Source organism: Gambusia affinis, linkage group LG05 (genome assembly GCF_019740435.1).
Source record: "Gambusia affinis linkage group LG05, SWU_Gaff_1.0, whole genome shotgun sequence".
In the NCBI taxonomy this organism is placed as follows: Eukaryota; Metazoa; Chordata; class Actinopteri; order Cyprinodontiformes; family Poeciliidae; genus Gambusia; species Gambusia affinis.
The window spans coordinates 1,937,759-1,957,829 of record NC_057872.1 but is presented as its reverse complement, the minus strand read 5'-3'; the positions used below and the strand labels follow the sequence as shown (position 1 = coordinate 1,957,829).

At 38.3% G+C, this 20,071-nt stretch overlaps 1 protein-coding gene across 7 annotated transcripts in view; it reads left to right on the top strand.

Annotated features, from left to right (window-relative positions):
* adgrb1a (adhesion G protein-coupled receptor B1a) overlaps positions 1–20,071 on the top strand; it is a 163,097-nt gene that overhangs the window by 75,186 nt on the left and 67,840 nt on the right. For 6 of the 7 annotated variants that reach the window (XM_044116712.1, XM_044116711.1, XM_044116707.1 and 3 more), the window contains exons 3-14: positions 3,727–3,885; positions 4,592–4,699; positions 7,779–7,946; positions 8,286–8,450; positions 8,624–8,788; positions 9,469–9,633; positions 9,730–9,831; positions 9,934–10,040; positions 10,862–11,056; positions 12,151–12,219; positions 13,943–14,051; positions 15,694–15,837. In XM_044116712.1, coding sequence (XP_043972647.1) covers positions 3,727–3,885; positions 4,592–4,699; positions 7,779–7,946; positions 8,286–8,450; positions 8,624–8,788; positions 9,469–9,633; positions 9,730–9,831; positions 9,934–10,040; positions 10,862–11,056; positions 12,151–12,219; positions 13,943–14,051; positions 15,694–15,837 — 1,656 coding nt within the window. The remainder of the gene's footprint in view (positions 1–3,726; positions 3,886–4,591; positions 4,700–7,778; positions 7,947–8,285; positions 8,451–8,623; positions 8,789–9,468; positions 9,634–9,729; positions 9,832–9,933; positions 10,041–10,861; positions 11,057–12,150; positions 12,220–13,942; positions 14,052–15,693; positions 15,838–20,071) is intronic. The other variant, XM_044116706.1, reaches the window with a different exon arrangement.

Sequence of the window (20,071 nt, the reverse complement as noted above, 5' to 3'; positions counted from 1 at the left end):
GAATACACACAAAGGCAACTCTGTCTTTGTGTGTATTCCTCATTGCATTCTTTCTGCCAAAAAATGCACTGAGACCACTGGCATACACCTTGGTATTTATAATACTGCATATATTTTTTTTCTGAGCAGCTATTTTTCATTTACAGTAAAAAAAAAGTCTTGAGACTTTGGATCCAGAAATTTGGAATCTAGAAACCTTTTCCTTGTTTTTGGTCTTTCCTTGGTTCCGGTGTACACAGACAAACCCAAAACCATCTCTACGACTGTAGACCATGCCAGCTGCTGGACATTTTAAGTAATATCGCTTATTAACAGTGGCTCCCAACCTTTCCCTCAAGTAAGAAAATAAACTTTGCTTATATAGCACCTTTCACAGGTCAGAAACCACAAAGTGCTTTATAAAATATAAGACAAAAAGACACAGTAGATAAAACAGAAGGAGATGTAAAACATCATAGATGTGAAAAAGGTGTGATTACAGTAAAAAATGTGTAATGTTGTTTTTGTAATGTAAGCTTCCTCACCTAGAAGATATTTCATTTTGTCAAATCCTTTTACTTTTTATTTCAAACCTCTGTCTATTGAACACTTATCTTCATGTCGTAATACTTTCAACCATGTTGTACTCTCTTCCTTTCTGTTCTCTTGTTACCAATGAAATCTACCCAATTCACCACACTTCCCTGTAGTTCTTAAAGGTCTAAGTCAGGGGTCTGCAACCTGTGGCTCCGGAGCGACATGTAGCTCTGTGGAATGTCTTCAACGAAATGTCCCAGAGGAAAATGTATCCAAATAATTATGTTTTTTTTAAGAATGGCCAGTTTCCTAGAAGAAATGTATCAAGACAATGTAACATTTGTGGCTCTAAATGAGTTTATTATCCAGACTGAGGTCAAGAATGGCTCTCTGTGTTGTATAGGTTGCACACCACTGATCTAAGCGATAGCAGTATTTTCATTGGCTGGGACAGATTTTGTCTACATACTTTATTAGCATGCCTACCAGAGACATGGCTTTGTTAGGCACGGTAACCATTTCAACTTGTTTGTGTTCCAGATACAGTACAAAATACAGATTAATTCAAAAGTATGTGACAAATAGTAATCTGATAACTACAACGCTTCATAGTTTGAAATAATATATTCATGATATTTATAAAAGAAAAATTTTTCAAACATGCATTTTTTGACAGTGCTCTATATACATCAGTCATATTACACTCATAGTTCTGGCATATTGACATGACAAACAGCTGCAGAAGAGATTTATCTGTGTGTGTGCGGTGGTGGGGGTACGTGTGTGTGTAGGTCTGACTCTTTGCACTGAATCAAGTGCTCTTCACAGTGCCTCTCTCATCCCAGTCTCGCCCCTGAAGGAAATTGATTTGCGAGTAATTAAAACTGTGTGCGTCTGGATGTGGGCCAACTTCATGTTCTATTCATGCAGATTAATACATATTTGTCGTTGCCTGTGGGGGCTTAAAGGCATCTGTCTGTGCCATTAAACATTTATGAGCATGGAGGACACAGGCGGGGAGAGAGTCGTTCGGCAGCACTTTGCTCCATCCTCCTCATATCAGCACACATCTTAATGGTGAGCATTAAATCAGAATAGCCAAACAGGGAATTTGACGATGACAATAGCATTCATCACACCATGGTTCTGGAGGAAAAAATCTCCCCTCAGACACTCTTTCACTGCAAGATACCATCAGTGTGTGATGCTTAGTTCATGATGTTGCAGGTGAGTTTTCAAAATATTTACTCACACACAGTCTTATCATCTCAATCTGCTCTGATGATTACTTTAATGTCTTTGCAACAAGAGATTCTTTATGTGTTTTTGTAGACTAGGATATAATAGATGGTAGCTGTACCTCCTGTATTTTCTCAACCTGGCCTCAGTTGGTGTGTGTAATGTTGGGTAATGGAACATTGCAGGGTATGTACTTCTATGGAATATAGAAGGGCATTATATAAACAATTTGCACATGTTATGTGTTCTCACATCTAAGGCTGTGTGTGCAATGAAGAGAGTCCATTATCAAGCGATTACCTTGATAATTAGCTTTATCACAGAGGCTTCTGTCATAGTGGGTATTCCTCAGAAACACTTTTTTTAAATGAAAGCTTTTAAATAAAATCCCTTTATGGCAAAGATATTTGCCTTTTTTCCTGATTGAACAAAAAAAATTTAAATTAGAGGAACACATATGTACATTGACAAAGCAGCTGCACATCCAGAAATCCCAATCTGACAACTCAGGAAATAATTGCTCCCAATCTTTCAAGAAAAGAGACTGTGTTCTAACAGTTGAGTGATTTACATTTCTTAGCCTTCTTCGTACTTCAGATGTTGAAAGGACTCTCAAACATCACATTCTAGAGCAGTGTTTTTGCCTGCTTTTGCTAAGTAATCAAAGTTGGGTTGGACTAGATGGACAGTATATGTCAACATCAATTTTCTCAAAACTTGTCAGAGATTTTCATGTGGAAACAGGTCACTGCTGTCTTTGTGTTACTTTTTGCTTAAGACCAGATTTGTGTAGTCCAATATTAATGGCCCTTTTCCCCTAGCATTTAATCAATGCTGAGCTCCACTCAGTTTCCGCTATGTTTATATGGTGCTAGCCCCTTTCTTCAGTACCTACATGGGATTCCTGACTGGAAAAACATCAGGAGACTGTCAGTCATTGACTGCATAGGGGTGGAGTTGGTTGTGTCACAAGAGCAACTGCCTTACAAGGATCAGTTCTAACATTTGTAAAAACTTGCAATATTGCGTGTTCTAAAGAAAATAGCAACACTGCAAATAGGTTTGGTTTGTGGGGTAATGACAAGATGCAAGATAAACACAACACAAGTTCTTGTACTTGTGTTGCATTTATGTCAAATATTAATGCCACATTGCTTTTCACATCGTGGGACCACTCTGCTAAGATAACCTCACTCACACAAAGCCTCTTATTCAAGCGTAAGTGAAAATTACCTTAATCATGTAGACATGAACTTGAGCACATGAACATGAGGTTCTAGTGGAAAAGGGTTGAAAGAACTGTCTTTTTGTCTTATTCTCCATCTTGAGCTGTGAATCTCTTCCACAGTTATCTCATGATTCTTCCATGATTCTCTAAACAATGTTCTCCTGTCTATTTTGGTGAAAAGCATGCTCTAGTAGGTTTGCAGTTTCTCAACCTAATCCTACGTTTAACCTATCTGCTGTGTTCCTTGGATTGTTCAGTAAGGATGTCCAATAAACTGCTGAAACCGTCACAGCTGCATTTAGGTGGAGAGAAGCATACACACGAGGACTCTATTTACTGGCTATAAACTATGAAGGCAGGATTGCACAGGAATTTTTTTCAGTATATCAGATTAAACATGGAGGAATGTTAATTTAGGGTCTAATTTCTTGTAAAAAATGTTGAAAGCCATGTTTCATTGTTTGTTAGTTTGACTAATGGCTAATATAAGTTAATATAGCAAAAAACATTCTACAGTACCTCTGTGTTGTGTGAAACATTACACAGTCTGTTAGTTTGTTGCAATTGCAAAATTTGCTTCAGAGTGTATGAAGAACATATATATTCATTGAATCATTCCAGGAAAAATAAACTGTTTTGTTTTTTATTTATTCAAGCTGTTGTCAGTTAATTCACATTTAGTGTTGACAGTACTGCAGTGTTTTAACAGTGACTGTTTCTGTTGGCTGTGTTTGTGTTTGCAGGTGGTTGGAGTGTGTGGGGCCACTGGGGACAGTGCAGCAGTGAATGTGGTGGAGGAATCCAAACCCGTGCTCGGACCTGCCAGTCACCTCCAGAAGAGTCTTTCCTGTGCGAGGGCATAGTGGAGGAAGGTCGGCCCTGCAACTCCCAGTCATGCACAGGTTAGCTTTTCCCACTGGCTTTGGTTCTGTCCACCAATGAAACTTTGTGTTTGTTGGATATTTTAAAGATATTCTACATTTACCCTTCCTTTCCTAGTAACTTATTCTTTTGTTGTGTATCTTATGCATCTGAATCAGTATTTTGTGTTAAGGAGTGCATGTTGGAAAGGGGACTTTGATCGATGAAAATAAGAAAACCTGCACGGTCAACTGGTTTTTTTGGCCAATAATGCAAATACCTGATTATTTCAAAATCCTAAAATCCTCAAATGGCTAAAGTGACTCAGGCAGTGAGCATCGGAGTTCTTTATTTATTACAGACTATTTACCAAGTGCTTTCATTGAAATGTTTGACAGCTTAAAGCTTCTTTTCATCTGGGCAGAACGATTGATGCATTTCTCTGTCTCACACAATAAGCCATGGCTGCAGCTGTGATGGGTTTAAGTGTATTTTCATACTTAGTCATTCCAGCAGAGGCACTTCAAGATTCTGAACAGCATTATACAACAACTGAAAGAAATCGTCAGCACACAGGAACAGCACATAAACACCAACAGCACAACACAAGTCCCAAGTTTGGCTGATGCTGTTCTGGGTGACCAATCACGTCACGGTTGTGCCCCAAATATAAGCCATTAATGAAGGAGCTCTGGTTGCTAACCCCGCCCCTCCTCCCCCTCCTGGCCTTGCCTCATCCTCCTTTAGGCAAAGGTCGCCATCTCTCTCGCAGCCAGTCTCTCCGCTCGGTGGACAACCCTAAGCGTGATGACACAGACAAGGCCCCCCGCAGCGGACAGCAGAGTCCTCAGGAAGGTAAGACAACGGGACGAAGAGGGATCCCATGCATCAGTCACTGTGGCAGCTTGGGTGACCAGTTTACTTTTACAACATACAGCTGTGACACACTTCAAACATACGCATCTATCAAAATCTCCCACAGCAGTGCCTTGTCCACAGTGGACTACTTCCAACATGGACCCTGACTGAACATAGCAAAACTGAATGAAACAGAACACTGTGTACTCTCTGTAAAATATGAACAAAGTTGCTGCTCTCTGATAAAGTGATGCTACACCAAAGTCAAAAAATGTACATAAAGGAATAGTTCAATAAATTGGACTGGTCTTTTTTTTATCTTCTGTCTATGATTGAAACAGAAGATATTATTGCTATGTCGGTGATCCATGTAAATACAAGGAAAGAATAGTTGCTTTACCATGCATTCAATTTACAGAAAATAGAAATTCTGTGTAGCAAGAAAAGATCAAGCCAAGATCAAGCCAGTAAATCTTAAAGTGTTCTAAACATCCATGTACATATCCTCCACCTTATGCACATACACCCACACACAGATACATTCAAATATAAAAAGGCATTTTGAAAATAAGCTACAATACTGTTCATGTTTAAAAAGAAACCAAAGTTGCAAGCCTCAATGTAAAGACCCTTTGCAGAGATATTTTCTGGCAATGGAGATTTAAACTAAAGATAGCTGTTCCTTATTTTTATCTTTACTGACCTAACTCACATCACATTAGCGTGTGAAATCACACTTCTAACTAATAACTTACTTTAACCTTTTCATTTTCAGACCTAAATGTCACAGCTTAGAAAGTCTCAGAAATAAAGTGATTGTAAACTATAAAGTGACTCAAAGTTCAGAAGTTTTAAATGTGAGAGGGTTTTGCATAGACCAGCCAAAGAGACATAAAAGAATAAAAAAATAATAATCTTAATTTATTACAAAACAATGTCCAAAAATAATAAAAAAATTATAAATTGGGCCCAAACTGAGATCAACATAACAAAGTATAACTCAGGTGGTAACAAAACGAACTCAAGCACAAACTGACCTAACAAGCAAGACATGAGGGGAACTTAAATAGTGGCTGATCAGACCACTGCTAACACACAAGGGGGTAACTAAACACACAAGAACCTAACAAATACCAGTCAGAATATTATTAAATCTATAAATTAAATAAATATCAGATTTAAACTAACTTTCAAAAAGAAGAAACATTAAATAAATGGTCAAAATAAACTATAAACCAAATGTCCCCTTCCCCTGGTGAACAAAAGGAACGGCCCGCTGAGGAAGTTTGACAGTCATGGACCTCAATCAGCTGGAGCTCATCTGTAGGTCCAGGTCCAGAGGAAACTAATAACTCAAGAGGAAGAAATTAATTGGTTGTCTTTAACAAAAAATACAAAGAACTGACAAATAAAGTCAGGTCAGGTTCAGAATTTTAGTGCAAGGTTACAGAACCAACAAAGAACTTTGTCATTCACCCATTCACACACAGTGAAGGGTCTGGTTTTCGCTACTTCTCTCCTCTCTTTATTCAGTAAAAACCTTTGCAATAAAAGCAGCAACAGCATTCCAAGTAACTTTTTAAAACTGTAAAATCAAGCAGTCAACACATTTATGTATGCTTACACAGCTAACAGGTTGTAGTGTCGACATAGCAGAGTGACCATATATTGTATCTCTGCATTCCATTCAACAGCAGCTATTACTGTCTGGAAAATAATATTGTTCATGACTGATATGAAAATTAACATCATTTACCAGAGATCATGTTCTGAGCAATCATTACTTCAGTACCCCACCTGGATCTGATTCCAAATATGACCATGATTCCAAATATGACCATATTATCACTCAAGTGCAAAATCTGAACAGAACTGTAGTAAGTACGTAAATATCCTGTCCGCATCATTTAGCTGCACAGTTAAAGTTATTTTAGAGCACATTTTTATCAGATTTATGGGTCTAAATTTATTATATTGTAGTTGCAGATTAATAAATGTTCACACATTTAGCCACAGAGGAGGCTTGACAGTTGTTCTAATATGGAGAGTACACCAGCCTCATGCTGTTTAGAGTTATTAATGGTAGTAACTGCTTCGAATTTCTCATTTACATAGAACTTAACAACAGATGTCCAGAATTGCTGAACTATTCCTTTTTGCTGGTTACTGTGAATAGTCTTGGGATGATGATTTGAAACAAACTGATGGCTGCACTTCATTTCGACTCACTCATACACTGCATTTGCTTGGAAAGGTTGTTCAGCTCTAATGTAAATACAAATTTCAGTCCAAGATGGCAAAGTGCAAACTTGCAGCTACCTGTCAGTTATGGAGGTTCAACAGTATTCCAGAGATTTTTGACTTTGAGTGAGACATCACTTTAATGTGCTTAGCTTCCCACTTCCTGTTAGCTTTTCTTTTCTCCCAACCCACCTTTGACTACTCAGGCTTCTCTAATTGGTTCAGTGACCCATCTAATTGGCAGTCTCTGAATGTAACAGTATGAATGACATATCCTAAGGTGATGGCATTCACTTTTACATAGAGTCAATGCAAAGGATATGACATCTGAGCCTGACATATAATAAAGAACAAGCAGATCCAATGCTGGGCTCCATTTCAGGGGTCGCTTGTTTGAGGGGAGCAATGTGTGAATGTGGACAAAGACAAAGAAGGTTAGCTTTTACCTGTTACCACAAGACAGGACGGTATTTACTGAATGACTTGTAGGCTCCTAAAGAATTTCTTTATCTTGTCCTTTAAAATGATCAGCTGTGCTGTTTAGAAGACCGATCATCTTAAAGGACAGCAAGTTCAAGCTACCATGAGAAAACCCATCTGTCAACCACATTTGTCTTTGAGGAAGAAAACTTTATTCAATATTTATAAAATCCTAGGTGTTTAATAAAAGGCGGCCCTTTGAAATGTGGCATGGACATACTTTACCTTTTAATACCACAGCCCCTCTTTTTTTGGCCCCTGAGGCTGCATCCTGCATGTTAAACAGTTATGGACCTTTCCTTTTCTTCCTTTTCCTCCCAATCCTTCCATTCTTTACCTATTCCATCTTGCTCAGTAGAATCAACTTCAGGTGAGGAGTGGTCATCCTGGAGTGTGTGTTCTGCCACCTGCGGGGAAGGCTGGCAGAGTCGCACTCGTTTCTGTGTGTCCTCCTCCTACAGCACCCATTGTAGCGGGCCACTGCGAGAGCAGAGACCTTGCAACACCTCAGCAATTTGTCCAGGTAAGCCTTGCCCTTACCCCCACCAGATCCCTCTCATCCCCCACAGTCACCTGCACCCGTCTCCTCCCAGCGCCTATTCCTCTCCCTGACCATGTCTTACCCATAGAAGACCCTCTAGATACCACTCTATTAGCCACTCTATCAGCAGATCAGGTTTCAAAGTGTTCTCAGGCTCTCTTGGAAACAGACAGAAGTGGGAGGTCCTAGAAGCAATAGCCTGGATGTTCTCCATAAAACAGATGGGTCACCTGTCACTGTGATGCTTCTAAGTTTCAATTTGTAAAATGGATGGTCTGTACATCTGTCTTCAAAGTCACATGATAGCTGCTGTGATTGCAGTTCATGGCACATGGGATGAGTGGTCACCGTGGAGTTTGTGTTCATCCACCTGTGGCCGAGGTTACAGGGCCCGAACACGAACTTGTTCCCCCCCGCAGTTTGAGGGAAAACCCTGTGACGGACCAGAGAAGCAGACCAAATTCTGCAACATAGCTGTCTGTCCAGGTAAGCATGACCCATCAACCAATTACCTGATAATGTAACTTAGACATTCTCATAGATCACAGTCAAGCAAACCCTCTCAGTTTGCTTAGCTGTGAATAATGTCCCATCTTATAAACATTGTAGTTGGTCACACTTTTTGTCCTTGCTGTTGCTGTGGCCCTGCCTGCTCCCAGTTGATGGGGTCTGGAATGAGTGGTCCAGCTGGAGCTCCTGCTCTGCTACATGTTCCAATGGGACGATGCAGAGAACCAGGGAATGCAATGGCCCCTCTTACGGAGGCTCGGAGTGCAGGGGAGAGTGGCTGGAGACGGTTGACTGTTTCCTGCGGGATTGTCCAGGTAGGATCAATTATTGTAGAATGTGTCTTTCACTCTGCAATTAACATGCAGACTTCTATTAAAAATAAGCTTTAGCCTTCTGATGGTTTGTATTTTGGTTTTAAACTCAGTCTATGAAAGGAGCAGCATTATGTAAAATCAACTTTTTTGAGCTCTACATTTGCTAGAATGTTATTCTCTCATCAGAAATCTACCTGGAGTTTTGCCTTGATTCTTTTATGAATATTTGAGAAATCCTTTAATTTCCCATGGCAACTGTTCTGCTGTGCAAAATGGCTGTGTGGAACTAGCACTGCCTTTGAGATACAGCTCCTCCTTGGAGCTGCTTTTTCCAAGCTTCTGCCTCACAGTGCTTGCCTCCCCAGGATACCCACTCAGCTCCTTCAGAATAGTCGGTAGCAATTAGCAAACACTTTGTGGGACTACACATCTGCTGAGCTCATTATGCACTCTGAGCAGTGGCAATGCAGTGTGAAGTTAATACAGGAGTGAAGTTTTGCTGACTTTCTGGAGTTGGAGTTTCAGCAAAGATATGTAGCTAGATAGTTACGTGATTGTGTTGCAAAATACTATTATTTGTCTGGAAAATACACAATTCTGCCCCTTTAAGTTAATTTAATTGAATTGTTACTCTGGAATTTACTGTAGTAAACAACATTTCATGTTGTGTTGATTGTTAGTGGATGGGAAGTGGCAGCCTTGGTCCTTGTGGTCAGGCTGCTCAAAAACCTGTGGAGGGGGCACGCAGCAGAGGAACAGGGTTTGTTATGGTCCCTTTTTCGAAGGACAGGATTGTCCTGGAGAGAGACAACAAATTCGTCACTGCAATGAAAAGCGATGCCCAGGTGACTGAATAGAAACATTTCTATCTGAAATATGCATGTACGTTTTCTCATGTTAGTGTGACTAACAGAGTTTATTTATCTTTCTGTTTCAAACAGCACCTCATGAGATATGTGATGAGGACAATTTCTCTAAGGTTGTGTGGAAGATGACTCCTGCCGGGGATACAGCAGCAGTACAATGTGATTCCAATGCCGTAGGTGAGTTTCCATCTTCCATGCATTCACGCAAGGTTCTATTTACAGAAACTGCATGACAAGGTCCTCAGTGCTCAGCTGAACTTCTGTGTCTCCTCCACACAGGAGTTATCCTGCGTCGCTGCTCTTTGGATGAGGAGGGCATTGCCTACTGGGAAAATCCCACCTATATGAAATGCATTTCCAATGACTATCGCAATATACAAACCTTAGTAAGCAGTAAATTTGTTTTCATTTGACTTGTTTGAAAAATAAATGAAGCTTTCATAGGTCACAAACTGTGTTTTAAACAACACATTGAAATGGTCCCTTTGTTTCTTTTCCACAAATGTGCATACGTTTTTAATTGTTAAAAAATATCTGCTTCATGTAGCGTTATCCAGTTCTGATTCTTGATCTACAGGAGTGTGAGGGCAGTGCAGCCATGCTAAAAATCTGTGAAATAGGTCTTTGGTTTACAGCCAATAGGTTCCCCAGAAGCAAATGTTAACTTTGATGCCATTAGCATCAAATGATTGCCATTATCACCATACGCTCATGGTGCTCACAAATTATTTGAAAGGTTTTTCTCAGAGATTTATTTTTCTACCGAGCACCCAAAACTTTCTCTTAATTGTACCATGTACTTATCAGACTAACATGGCAACTCTAGAACTATTTCCTTTTTGAATTCAAAATAAGAGTTTTAAACAGAGATACAACAGCATGGGAACTTAAAGCATGCATGGTTATATCTGGGCTTCATCTTACTAGCTTACACTTACTTCACTAAATGAAGTCACATTCTGACAGATGTCACTGACAATACTGCAACATTTAATGACAAGATTTAGTCGGAAAATATTTCATTACTTGAAAAGGGTTCATTGTTTATGGCATTGCTATAATTTTTTTTTTGTAACTTGACACATTCAATAAACTTCAAAAGTAGAAAAACTACATATCTAAGTTTTATAAATCACTAACTATAGAGATTATATGAGATGCCCCTGAAAGAAATAACAGATAAACTAACAGAAACTTTCTCCAACAGACTCGGGAACACTTGTCCAAAGCACAGCGTGGCCTTGTGGGAGATGGAGTTTCAGAAGTGATGAACAAGCTGAAACTAACATCTGATGATGGAACAAGCTACAGTGGTGATCTGTTGGCTATCGTGGACGTACTGAAGAACATGACAGAGATCTTCAGGAGGGCATACTACAGCCCCACCAGTGCAGACATGAGGGTAATTTCGAGGTCTTTTCAAATTTCACTTCTGGATGTAGAAGTTCTTAGAGTTAGAATTAAATTAGAAACATGTTTAGTTATTTGGGGTTCTTCTATCTTGTTTCTTAATTCAGTTTCTGAACATACATCTCATGAATGCAGGGAGATAGTCCCAGAGCTGATAGAAATATTGTGGAAACTGAATGTTTTTGTTTGAATTCTGTAAGATGTTAAAGGTAAGGGCCATTTACTGCCTGAGGTTTCCAACCTTAGGCAGTGAAGGACACGTGGGATTTTGACCATTAATTGAGAATGTAACCATTTCTCTTATGGCAATTAAACATTCACACAACGGCAAATCTAAAAGCACTAACAGTCAATATTTTGCTTTTCTGTACTTTCTAATTCAATTCAGTTAATAAAACTATTAAATGTTCTTGTAACTCATATCCACCAAGTATTCCTCCATGACTATCTTGGAGCAATTCAGTAGACTCAGTTTGAAGGCAGTTTTCCTGTATGTCAGTCTCATGACTGCTATGACATGCTAACAGGTCGATATCCAGGCAGCAGAGATGACAATCCACACTAACTTGTTCTGACACCATCAGTTGTTGGCGAGCTCTGCTAATCAATCTCATTTGCTTTTCCTGATCTTTTCTAAATTTCTGTCTGGTTTCAGTTTATCTTGTTTCAGTCTGCCAAGCAAGGTATGATTTAGTATAGCACGATGATAAAAAAAACAAACAATGATTTCCTGTCTTTCAGTATGCTATAATCACCAAATAGCCTACAACAAAATCTGATAGGATTTGATGCAAGTTGTAACGTACAAAAAGAAAATACAAATGCATTTCTCAAGGGGACAAAGTGGCTAAAGAATTAAATATTTTGACCAGCTTAAGGTTGGTCCACATTCATTAGTATGTTTTTTGTTTCAGGATTGTGTACTGTAGGAATGTAAATATTATAATATATATTGTTGAAGGTAGTGTTAGTATCTTTTGGAGTGCCAAGTAGGACCAGATAGATGGGCATAAACCTTAGACATATTTCAAAAATACAACCATATGAACCTGAGTGATTGAAAAAAATGTCATTTTGATTTCGTAGAACTTTGTGCAGACGGTGAGCAATCTGCTGATGGAAGAGAACCGGGACAGATGGGAAGAAGCACAACTGGTGAGAACCACCCTCTCTCAAACAGTTCTGATTGTTTGTAATTTCCTCCCCTGTTGAACTCTGTGTTCAGTAATGACAACCCTGAAGCTGATGAGTGAAACAATGTCAGAACAGCCCACCTGTGTCTTTTCAGACAGACAGTGGTGAGGAGAAAGGACAGACGAGAAGATAGAAATAGCTTTAGCTAATGAGGAACTGACTCAAGGCAAACACCCACTCTTCCATCTGCTGTATCCATCAGTATACAGGTGGCTGTGCCAGGACTGTCACCATGCAGGTGGAGGAGAAGCACTTAATAAACCATCTAGGCTTCTTAAACCAATGCATAAGTGAGTTTTTATTTTTCTAAAGCAAAAGTTGACTAAAGAATTCACAATAAACCATCATTTGTTTAAGCTCAGTTTAAACTCAAGACATTTTTCAACACTTGTATAAATCTTATTTTGTTTGTTTTTAAGTACATGTATCTACACAGTCTCTAGCTAAACAGCATGTATCTGTGACTCTTAAATCTGGGTGGAAATAAATCTCATTGGAGACTGAGACAAATGTTAAATAAAACACCTCTATTGTCAGCAGCAAACATAAACTCCCTACTTAATGCACATCAGCAGATGCAGTAGAACATGCAACCAACTGATTTTTTAAATGGTGCTGACAAATCTTCCAGTCATGGGAGATTATTCCTCCCTTTCTAATGCTGTTCTGGGTAATTGCCCTTATGGTCATAAGCACAAGTGAGGTTTGAAAAAGCCCTGCTGAAATAAATGACAGTCAATCTAATTATCAAACTTTTTCCTGTAAAATGGATAGATGTGCTTGAAAAAATTTCTTTCTTGTGTTAGCAACTGGTACCTCTAAAGAAAGCCATGCAGCTATCACCCATTAGCATTAAAACTCACTTGATTGTCATGTGGAACAAGAGGTTCAGTTGCACTGAAGTTGGCGTTCAGACATCCTTAAGGGTCCGACAACTGCAACCATTCATTTTAACTGAAAAGTGTGTTAGACTTTCAGGCAAAGGCTTTGTAAATAAGAAGGAAGAGCATCAAAGTCACTTCTATCCAAAGAGAAGATAATTATGCAGGAAGTCCAGGGATGGAGAGAAGAAGGCTGTGCAGTCATCTGCGAGGAATAATTTTTCTGATAGCTTGTGACATAAAAAAAAATCCTTTATGAAAATAGTAAATAATCTTGACGGATTTCATTTATGTGGTTGCTACTCATCGATGAAGAGTTAAGAGGTGCTCTTTACAAATGTGTCCAAATGTCTCCTGAAAACCAGGCTGTTAAATGAAAAAGGATTCGGTCAATCAGCAGATATTTACACTACACATGAAGTTATGCAAACTAGAATGTGCAAAATCATATTTTTGTAAATGGAAACCATTTCAGCTGTGAAAACAGAAAGCACTGGTAGGATCGAAATGGTTGCTGCAAGAAATTGTTGGTGAATTTGATGTTTTTTCTCTTGAACAATGTTTCTAACTTAACATTGGAAGCATACAGACATTAACGCAAAGAATTGTACGAAGTGAAGGTAAAGCTGGTTGCAGTCTGGTGTGAGAAGCAGTATGGTTCTCAATCAACAAGCAACAGTGGGACGTTGTGTGTAAAGAAAACAGTATTTTGTGTGTTTTATACTTAAGCAGCAGCTCAGTATATTCATCTCATATTCCTAATCTTTTCCTTCTTTCCAACTCTCATGTGTCTGTTTTCTCAGCTGGGCTCCAACATCAAGGAGCTGTTTCGTCTCATGGAGGACTTTGTGGACGTCATTGGCTTAAGGATGAAAGAGTTCCGTGACATGTATGAAGTCACCGATAACCTGGGTTAGCGTCATCTTCACGCATTATATCTGTCTATCAAAAGCATCTTCATTTTGCTGCTTTTCTTTCTTTAAAAACAGACTTCTGTTTGGAAATTATCACCTGACTTAAAACAAAATTCCTGAGACAATGCTGTGCAGTTAAGAACTCATTCACTGTTACAGCTAACACCAGAAGCTTTAATGAAAATAAATAAGTTTATTTTCACTAAGATAAGTTGTATTTTTATGAAACTACATTGATTTATTTTAATCAATTGAAATATTTAGATTTTATTTGTTTCACAATCTATTACATGTGTAACACATTTATTATAAAGATATTTTTAGTCTCAAGACAAAGTGAACCTGAGCCTGAGTTTCAATTTTAGAGTTTTAATATATCAAAACATCATAAAATGTTTACCCAGTTGTTTTCTTTAAGTGGATCACGGGCTGACTGGGAGTGTTGCTTTTGTGTGTTATGGAATGAACAGGTGTGTTAAAACAACACCTTGGTGTTTAAATGGGAAGGCTTTGTCATCAGAGGAGTGGTCTGATGTGTGACCTGTCTATTGTAATGTTGGCTGACCTGTGAGTTCATAGGAAGGTTTGCTTGATTTAGATTAGAATGTTTGTTTTCATTTTCCTCTTGTTTCAGTTATATTTTCTTTCTTAGGAAGAAGCACTTAATTTTGCATTCTATTTCAATTTTATATTATTTTCTGTTTGAATCGCAAGAAGTAGCTATACAAGCAGAATGGTGAGGAATTATGTTTCCTTTGAGATTTTGATTCCAAATTTACAACTACCTGCTGTTTTTCTGTATTACCCATTGGCTGCAGATGTTCAACTTTTCATTCGAAAAGGCATGAACATGAAATAATCCGCACAGAGGCCGCTGGTTACTTTTACCTCTAGATAAAAACTTGATCTCGATTGGAGGAGTACATGTGGGATTGAGGCATCAGAAGAGTCCTGTTTACCTCAATGTCTGGAGCCAAATTGCCACCTACGTCTTTTCAGGCTGGCTGACCTCTCCTCCTACACATTAAACATGAGCTGTGCTATGTAAAGGATGCTCCACCTCCTCAAAGTATATTCCACACTGTCATAAAAGTTTCTACTTTCTCTCTTCTGAAATGAGTCAAGTTGTGAAGAATGTAACTAATCAGATGTGTCCAGAACAAGTCTCCAGTATTATTTATTTATTTTTTCATAAAAAATATTAGCATTTTTGGTTTATTTTCGCTATGTATTCTGACCTGTTGACAAAATTGATATATAACTTATCCCAGGTTTTTACAGTGCCTGACGTGCAGGTTTTAGTCCATGAAAACTTAAACTCCCCTCTAAATACGTTTAGAGGGATAAATAATAAATCTATAAGACAAAGAAAAAATAAAATTTTAATTGATCAGAAAAAAAAATATCTTTCTCACCAAAATACTATAAGTGGTATTTTGCCTTCTCCTGTCTTCTCCCAGAGTCAGACTCAATGCAGCTTGCACCCAGGAGATGTTATGATTCAGTGCAGTTCAACAAAAATCCTAATAATGTGTTGAAGAGAGAGTGCTTACTTTTTATAGCAAATGTTGAAATTTTGAAGGTTCTCATACAGTAGATAATCAATGTAAGTGTTTCAGTCACTATTCTGTCGATTACAGTTTTGAGCATCCATAAGCGTCCTGTGACGGATCAGGCTGACTTCCACTTCCCTATGAAAGGCTGGAGAGGAATGGTGGACTGGGCTCGGAACTCTGAGGACCGAGTCAGCATCCCAAAGAACATCCTGTCCACTGGAAAGCCGGGTAAATGCTGCTTGATGGATGCTCTTAAAAATATCAATTCCAAACATTCTTCAAAATCTGATAACAGAGTTTAACACTCAATACATAGAACAGCCATATTTAATTATTTCTTGCACGGCCCGGTACCAATTGATCCACGGACCGGTACTGGTCCGCGGCCCCGTAGTTGGGGACCACTGGTCTATCCTGTATTTGAGAACAGAACGGCTACTACGTGTGTGTTTCTTTGTGTGTGTTTGTCAGCACAGAAAAGCAGACACATAGTGACAATTAGATAATTTGTAAAACAGTGTTTACAGCTATTAATCTGCAGAGCAAAGCCCCCCACTTAGATAAACACACACAGAGACGATCGGATTTAATGTTGCACATAAAACATGAAGGAGGATTCTACGTCACCCGCTGTTCAGCAGCTGCAAAAAAAGGCTCGTTTTCAAAAAGTGACTTTTTAAAGATGTTAATACAAAGCCTGCCTGCATGCCTTCACAATCTGATGACAGTAAAATGCAAATAGCAGCATCCAGATGCTTATTCTTGTTTACACACAAAGGGAATTATTCAGACGTGACTTTAGAGCAAAGTTACTGTTACTGTGTAGGAAAATCCCATGTACGTGTTTGTTAAGAAACACAAACCAATTAAACTTCTCTTTGGTTTAATCAAAAAATGTTCCTTCATTAGGCCAGGTTTTCTCTGTGCGTAGGATCATTATTTGATAGTCTGTTACATAATGAATACTCAGTTTTAATGAGGAAATCTCAGCAAGAAAACACTCCATTTGTTCACAGCTTATAAATTGGGGGAAAAATATTTTGGAAAGGTTAACAAGCGAACAACAGCTCCCTGAACTACAACAGTTCAGCCCGTCTCTTAAAGAGATCTGGCTGAACTTAATCTAACTTGTAGCAGTAAGTGATGACACCTGGATATCAACTCAGTATTGAGATGAAGCAACCAATCACAACAAGGAGGCGGGAGCAAACCTGGTCCCCCAGCAAAAAAACATCCCAAATGTGTAAATTAATATTCAAAATCTGTTATCATCTTCTTCTAGTTAATTAAACTTTATAATCTCACTCATCTCTCTTTTATAATATACAAGAGCAGTCAGTGTGACCATGCATGTACAGGCTCAATGTGGAGCACTTCAGACAATATGATGCACGCTGTGCTCATTAGAAACGATAAGGTCATATTCTTTGAGAAGAACTTTAATTGAGAAATAGAATTAAGGTCAATCTTCAGCTTCAAGACACAAAAACTTTACATCATATCATGCTTACTTCAACTCTTCTTGGAACACATTCTAAAAGATTTAAAAGTCTTTTTCTGGTGATTTCTGACCTTTTTTCCTGAATAGGATGTTAGAGGTCAGTCACTGATGTTGGGCAAGAAGTTTGGCTCTCATTATTTGCTGTAATTAAGAATTAGGGTGTTTGATCAGGTTAGGTCAGAACTTTATGGAGTACAATTATGTCTCTCAACACTAAACAAATGTTTAGTGTTTAGTGAAATGTAATAAACTGCTTTATTATACAGGCATCCTGCCTTGTTACTACACTGGACATCATTCAGCTCCTGAAAACAGCCCATTCTTTTAGGAGCAGTCTGCTTCCCTTGCTGCTGGATTGTATACACCTGAGCCCATTTAAAGTAATTGGAACACCCGAGTCGGAATCGTCATTTTCATTTTCTCAGGGTATTCATTGGATGAGAAGCAGTGCTTTCCTGATTGTGACCTCTAACCTGAGGCTAAATTATGATGCTAAGAGATTCAGAAAACAAAAGAACGAGGGTTATGTTATAATCAGTGATGTCATCAATGCCTTACTCTAATAAGACCCATTTTTTCAGTAAGATATAATCTAACACTTTACTATTTTTGTCATTTTACATAGTAAAAACCATAAATTGTTGCTTTCCTCTTGAGAAACATCTCAAGATAATACCATGTAATACCATGCAGCAACAAAAACATGAACAATGGAGGGAGGAGAGAGATGCATGTTGGAAATAAAAGCATTATTTTGAGTTGGTGTCAGCTAAAAATGACAGCATCAGGGTTTGTTGTTCCCTCTGTTCTGTGACAAAGTTCTGAAAGAATGGTAGACAGAATAACAAAACATTTTCAGTACTTCACTCATGCAGCAGCTTAATGCATAAAGGACAGTGTGCCAAAGCCCCCTAGTGGAGGATGGAGCCACTATCCATCAATCCCAGAATATGCTTACTAGCTATTTCTGATGTACATATCACATAATGCTTGAATAAGATGACACAGACATTACAACAAGAAACATTATAATTTTTCAACTATTTTTGTACTGTATTTACATTCTTAGGCTTCAACTAATATGAATTTATATTTATTGTGATTTTTTTTCTGTAATTTATAAATCTTTCTCTATTGTCAGGTTTTGTAGTATAAGGTAAATTTTCAAAACTATCTGGCTACAAAAGGTCAACACTGAATTTGAAAAAGACATTTCCGTCAAACTCAGAAAGCAAGTCCAGCTTAACTTTTTTGTGTTTCGATGGTACAAAAAACAATACAAACACCAGTACAAATACTAGGTATAAAAACCAGTTGTACCTGGTACAAAAACTAGTAAGTGAAGCTGAATACAAGAAACTGGTTATACAGGATGTAGAGGAGGAAATGCTGCCCTTAAACATTACTGACTCACCCTGATTCTCATGTTTAGGTTGAAGCAACCAGGACTATTACTTTTAAAATCAAGGTATCAGAAATCAAGTTACTTTTTCCAAATAACTGTGCTGTCACTGGTTATGATGCAGAAGATTGTGAAGTTATTGTGTTAATTCATTAACCCACTAATCCTGCTTTGGACTGCAGGATAAGGTGGATTCTTTCCATTTAACTGTGGCATGTTTAAACAGGAAAAAATTAAAACCATGCAGGAAACTGACCACTGATGGTTTGCATTGACTACTCCAGAACAACTGATTGCGAAATGAATCGTTCAGTGGAAAGTAATTAGACCTTTAGCGACTTTAATTACTTTACTGCTCAACACCCCAAAGGCAGATATTTTAAATGTATCTGTAAAACTAACATCCACTTAGTTGGACCTCTCAGAGTCAATATTTGTGAAGAATTATTACTCCCTCACAGAAAAATTTTTTTTGGAGCTTTCTGCATACACTTTTCAATTTTTACAACTTTCTTGAAAAACAAGTGTGTTTTGGTGAGTCCTAATCTTTCTATGTTAACAAACCGGCAGTTTGTTTTCCGTCTGCTGGCCCGTGTCGTTCCTTGTTCTAAAGAGCACTTTTGGGTGTTTACCAGTGAGAGTTGAGGCCCTTGAAAACAAGCAGCATACTAATGAGCCCGTCATTCCTAATCAAGAGTCAACGGGATCCAATCAGGTGCAATTAAAGGTAATCTCCTCGCTGACTGAGGGAAATGTCTCCCAAGCAGTAATGTTCCACCATCAGCCAGCACATCAAGGATCCGATTTTCACTTGTTCACATTGATGAAATGGTTTTGGTATCTTATTTTAGGATGTTTAAAAGGAATCTAACAAAATGGTGATGGACCTCCATTACTGTAGCAAAGTATGTTACTTTGTAAGACTAAACAAACAAACAAAAAAAGAAAAACATAAAGTTCTAATCATCTGTTGCTTGATGGTAACATTATTTATATGTTTAAATGATAAGAAACATATCTAAATATTACACTTTCTAACCTAATATAAGTAAAATTTATTTTGGCACTCTTCTGTGCGTAAAGTGAAAGCTCATTTTACCATACTAACATAAATTCATATACATGTGTATTTTTATATGCATTTACATATGTAAATAACATATAACATGCATTGTTGCTTTAGAAATGATTTCTTCACTTACCTAAAGTTTTGTTATAAATCTACAAAGAATTGGTGCATACTGGTATAGATTTCTTTTTATTTCAGTGTTGATTCCATATGCTGTATGCCTGCTCTGAATAAGCAAATGTATGTTTTGGTCTTTCCTTTGGTCTTCCCTTTCTGAACCAATTGGTTCTGAGTTTGTCTGGCAGAGCATATTGCATGGTGTGGCCAGACAGTGCATGAGCAGGACACATAATACTTCATCCCCCTCACACTCCCACACATCTTGCTTGGTTCCCCTGTGATGCCCATGGGGGCTCAGCTGTTGCCTGGGAGCCACTGTCTCTGCATGCTGCCTGGCACACTGCTGTGAGCTTCCAGGCTGCCATATAGT